Source organism: Branchiostoma floridae, chromosome 9 (assembly GCF_000003815.2).
Source record: "Branchiostoma floridae strain S238N-H82 chromosome 9, Bfl_VNyyK, whole genome shotgun sequence".
In the NCBI taxonomy this organism is placed as follows: domain Eukaryota; kingdom Metazoa; phylum Chordata; class Leptocardii; order Amphioxiformes; family Branchiostomatidae; genus Branchiostoma; species Branchiostoma floridae.
Window position 1 is genome coordinate 9,817,802 of NC_049987.1, and position 4,548 is coordinate 9,822,349.

General features: G+C 43.4%; 1 protein-coding gene across 1 annotated transcript; it reads left to right on the plus strand.

Moving 5' to 3' along the window:
- Nucleotides 1–3,278: 3,278 nt before the first annotated feature.
- Nucleotides 3,279–4,536, plus strand: LOC118423062 (bifunctional lysine-specific demethylase and histidyl-hydroxylase NO66-like; the record flags this gene model as incomplete). Its single annotated transcript, XM_035830970.1, is given in 2 exon segments — nt 3,279–3,414; nt 3,965–4,536. A coding segment is annotated over 1 exon segment (545 nt), but the record flags the coding sequence as incomplete, so codon positions are not given.
- Between the last annotated feature and the right edge of the window lie 12 nt (nt 4,537–4,548).

The window sequence follows — 4,548 nt, forward strand, 5'->3', positions numbered from 1 at the left end:
ATTTTTAGCACTCAAATTGCTTTCTGCCTTCTCGACACGGGTTTTACTATGACATTCAAGTGATAAAAGTAACGCACATTTTGTTGAAGATTCTGGAGGTTCGATCGTATGGGGTCACTTTGCGGTTACCGAAGGTTCGCCTAGCGATTACCCCCGGCGCAGCTTCACTCGCTTTCGAGCCTTGTAGAAAAGTAAGGAGGTAATTTTTAGCACTCAAATTGCTTTCTGCCTTCTCGACACGGGTTTTACTATGACATTCAAGTGATAAAAGTAACGCACATTTTGTTGAAGATTCTGGAGGTTCGATCGTATGGGGTCACTTTGCGGTTACCGAAGGGTTCGCCTAGCGGTTACCCCCGGCGCAGCTTCACTCGCTTTCGAGCCTTGTAGAAAAGTAAGGAGGTAATTTTTAGCACTCAAATTGCTTTCTGCCTTCTCGACACGGGTTTTACTATGACATTCAAGTGATAAAAGTAACGCACATTTTGTTGAAGATTCTGGAGGTTCGATCGTATGGGGTCACTTTGCGGTTACCGAAGGGTTCGCCTAGCGGTTACCCCCGGCGCAGCTTCACTCGCTTTCGAGCCTTGTAGAAAAGTAAGGAGGTAATTTTTAGCACTCAAATTGCTTTCTGCCTTCTCGACACGGGTTTTACTATGACATTCAAGTGATAAAAGTAACGCACATTTTGTTGAAGATTCTGGAGGTTCGATCGTATGGGGTCACTTTGCGGTTACCGAAGGGTTCGCCTAGCGGTTACCCCCGGCGCAGCTTCACTCGCTTTCGAGCCTTGTAGAAAAGTAAGGAGGTAATTTTTAGCACTCAAATTGCTTTCTGCCTTCTCGACACGGGTTTTACTATGACATTCAAGTGATAAAAGTAACGCACATTTTGTTGAAGATTCTGGAGGTTCGATCGTATGGGGTCACTTTGCGGTTACCGAAGGGTTCGCCTAGCGGTTACCCCCGGCGCAGCTTCACTCGCTTTCGAGCCTTGTAGAAAAGTAAGGAGGTAATTTTTAGCACTCAAATTGCTTTCTGCCTTCTCGACACGGGTTTTACTATGACATTCAAGTGATAAAAGTAACGCACATTTTGTTGAAGATTCTGAAAATTCCACCGTATGGGGTCACTTTGTGGTTACCGAAGGGTTCGCCAAGCGGTTACCCCCGGCGCAGCTTTACTCGCTTTCGAGCCTTGTAGAAAAGTAAGGAAGTAATTTTTAGCGCTAGCACTCAAATTGCTTTCTGCCTTCTCGACACGGGTTTTACTATGACATTCAAGTGATAAAAGTAACGCACATTTTGTTGAAGATTCTGGAGGTTCGATCGTATGGGGTCACTTTGCGGTTACCGAAGGGTTCGCCTAGCGGTTACCCCCGGCGCAGCTTCACTCGCTTTCGAGCCTTGTAGAAAAGTAAGGAGGTAATTTTTAGCACTCAAATTGCTTTCTGCCTTCTCGACACGGGTTTTACTATGACATTCAAGTGATAAAAGTAACGCACATTTTGTTGAAGATTCTGGAGGTTCGATCGTATGGGGTCACTTTGCGGTTACCGAAGGGTTCGCCTAGCGGTTACCCCCGGCGCAGCTTCACTCGCTTTCGAGCCTTGTAGAAAAGTAAGGAGGTAATTTTTAGCACTCAAATTGCTTTCTGCCTTCTCGACACGGGTTTTACTATGACATTCAAGTGATAAAAGTAACGCACATTTTGTTGAAGATTCTGGAGGTTCGATCGTATGGGGTCACTTTGCGGTTACCGAAGGGTTCGCCTAGCGGTTACCCCCGGCGCAGCTTCACTCGCTTTCGAGCCTTGTAGAAAAGTAAGGAGGTAATTTTTAGCACTCAAATTGCTTTCTGCCTTCTCGACACGGGTTTTACTATGACATTCAAGTGATAAAAGTAACGCACATTTTGTTGAAGATTCTGGAGGTTCGATCGTATGGGGTCACTTTGCGGTTACCGAAGGGTTCGCCTAGCGGTTACCCCCGGCGCAGCTTCACTCGCTTTCGAGCCTTGTAGAAAAGTAAGGAGGTAATTTTTAGCACTCAAATTGCTTTCTGCCTTCTCGACACGGGTTTTACTATGACATTCAAGTGATAAAAGTAACGCACATTTTGTTGAAGATTCTGGAGGTTCGATCGTATGGGGTCACTTTGCGGTTACCGAAGGGTTCGCCTAGCGGTTACCCCCGGCGCAGCTTCACTCGCTTTCGAGCCTTGTAGAAAAGTAAGGAGGTAATTTTTAGCACTCAAATTGCTTTCTGCCTTCTCGACACGGGTTTTACTATGACATTCAAGTGATAAAAGTAACGCACATTTTGTTGAAGATTCTGGAGGTTCGATCGTATGGGGTCACTTTGCGGTTACCGAAGGGTTCGCCTAGCGGTTACCCCCGGCGCAGCTTCATTCGCTTTCGAGCCTTGTAGAAAAGTAAGGAGGTAATTTTTAGCACTCAAATTGCTTTCTGCCTTCTCGACACGGGTTTTACTATGACATTCAAGTGATAAAAGTAACGCACATTTTGTTGAAGATTCTGAAAGTTCCACCGTATGGGGTCACTTTGCGGTTACCGAAGGGTTCGCTTAGGGTCTCATTCCTGTATTACTCCGAGTGTAGAGTCTAAAGGAATCCGGGCTAAAAAAATTATCTGGCCCGCAAAGCGTTGTTTTAGGTGGACCATAAATTCCCATTAATAAACCATAACTGATATGAAAAGGAATTTCGATGAAAGCTTGTGTATTACTGGCATGATCATGCACGAACGTTTCGTGACCCGATCGATCCTCGGACGTTTACGTTTATTTGTACTGAGTGCTCCGGTCAGGCTCCGGGTATTGAAAACGACCTCTAGCGGATAGCGGCTAGGTGCATTTTGAAATGTGATAGAAATCGTTGCGTCAGCTAGATTTGGGTGAAAATTTTTTTATTGTCTAACAAACGTGTGTGATTACAATAGAAAGCAAAACATCTCCAAATAGACTGTGTTTTAATTGGATTTGCGGACATAGAAGTTGTGTGTTAAAGCATTGAATTCAATGGGGCAATCTAATTGTGTAATGAGACCTTAAGAGCCAACAACTGCAGTTTACCACAGATTCGCTCTGCGGCGCTAGTGAATTGCATTGGAGAAAAGAAGGCAGGATATGAAGCGGGATCCCGGGACCTTATATTAAAATCTTGAAGGTTTAAAGGTCACAAAAGTTGCAAAACCGACAAGAAAACTTATTGACAAAAAATATCTTATATTTATCTTAATATCATTTTGTGTGGAATTAACGAAATGACATAACTTTGTGAAGCTTAGTAGTACGTTTTGTCGCCCTGACCACATGTGCGTGTCAGGGGTCAACGAAAGTTGCGGAAGCCGCAAGTTGTTTACCTTCACGTTTAAAGTCATAATCTACGCTAACAGCGGTAAGTGAGCGTTTCAAATGGATTCCTAACACAAAAGGAACCGTATAGATATCATGTTTCAAACGAAGGCTTGTCTGATCGCGATTAAAAGGAAGAAAGTGTCAAGTGGGGAGGGGGGCACGTCACAACGTGGGTAAATTTTAGAGTGAACGTAGTTGGTCTGTTGATAAGCAGCTTCTTCCCTTCAGATCGGGGTTGTTACTGTATATGAAGAAAGTTAAAACATACCTTTGTCAAAACCCCAGTGGTTGTAATAAATATAAGTAGCCACGGCAAGGCGTTTCAACAAGTTATGGATAGTCAGCAAAATTATAGGGTGAATGTGAATTTCATAAAAATTTGGCCAGGAACCAGTCTGCAGGAAGGGTCCCTGCATACTGTACTCTATGAGTGTGACTGGTTTATATCTGCTTCTAGATTTCGGCTGCACTACTTTTTCTTTTACCTGGGGGTTGCGTAGGAATACACAACTGTATCCTGCCATCAGTACTAGACAGTACAATTATAGCCCTTAAATTAAGTACTGAAGAATGACTTGAATTTGTTTCAGGTGAAAAATGGCACAGCCATTGCGAACATGAAACCTTCTCATGTCCAACTGAAGAGACAGAAAAGGAGGGAGAACAGAAGAAAGAGTCGTGAGAAAAAGAGACTTTGGAACCTGAGGACGGAGTCTCTTGCACTTGAAAAACCCACAGATACATCATCAAAGAGCTTCAAAGAAGAAACAGAACTTGTACAAGAAACAACCCAAACCTTCGTAAGTGGTAACAAAAACAAAAGAGAAGCGATGGACCAAAATAGAAAGAAGAAGGAGATGAATCTGAAACAACCTTCCCCCTCAAACACAAGTAAGACAATCAAATCTCCACCAAAAGCAAAACGTTTGAAAGATAAAGGCAAACATCTTGCAGAAAAACCCACCAATAATGACAGTACTACAGGACAAGACTCAAAACAGAAAAACGGGTCAGAAAAGAGACCTTTGTCTCAAGGCAAAGAGAAGCCAACCTTGGCAAAACGTCTAAAAACAAAGAAGCTGGATGAAAAAGATAGAGTCAGCACTGTTTCAGGTAGTGGTCTGACTGCCAGATTTGACTTCAGCTCTCCTCAAAAGCTTTTGAAAGCATCATT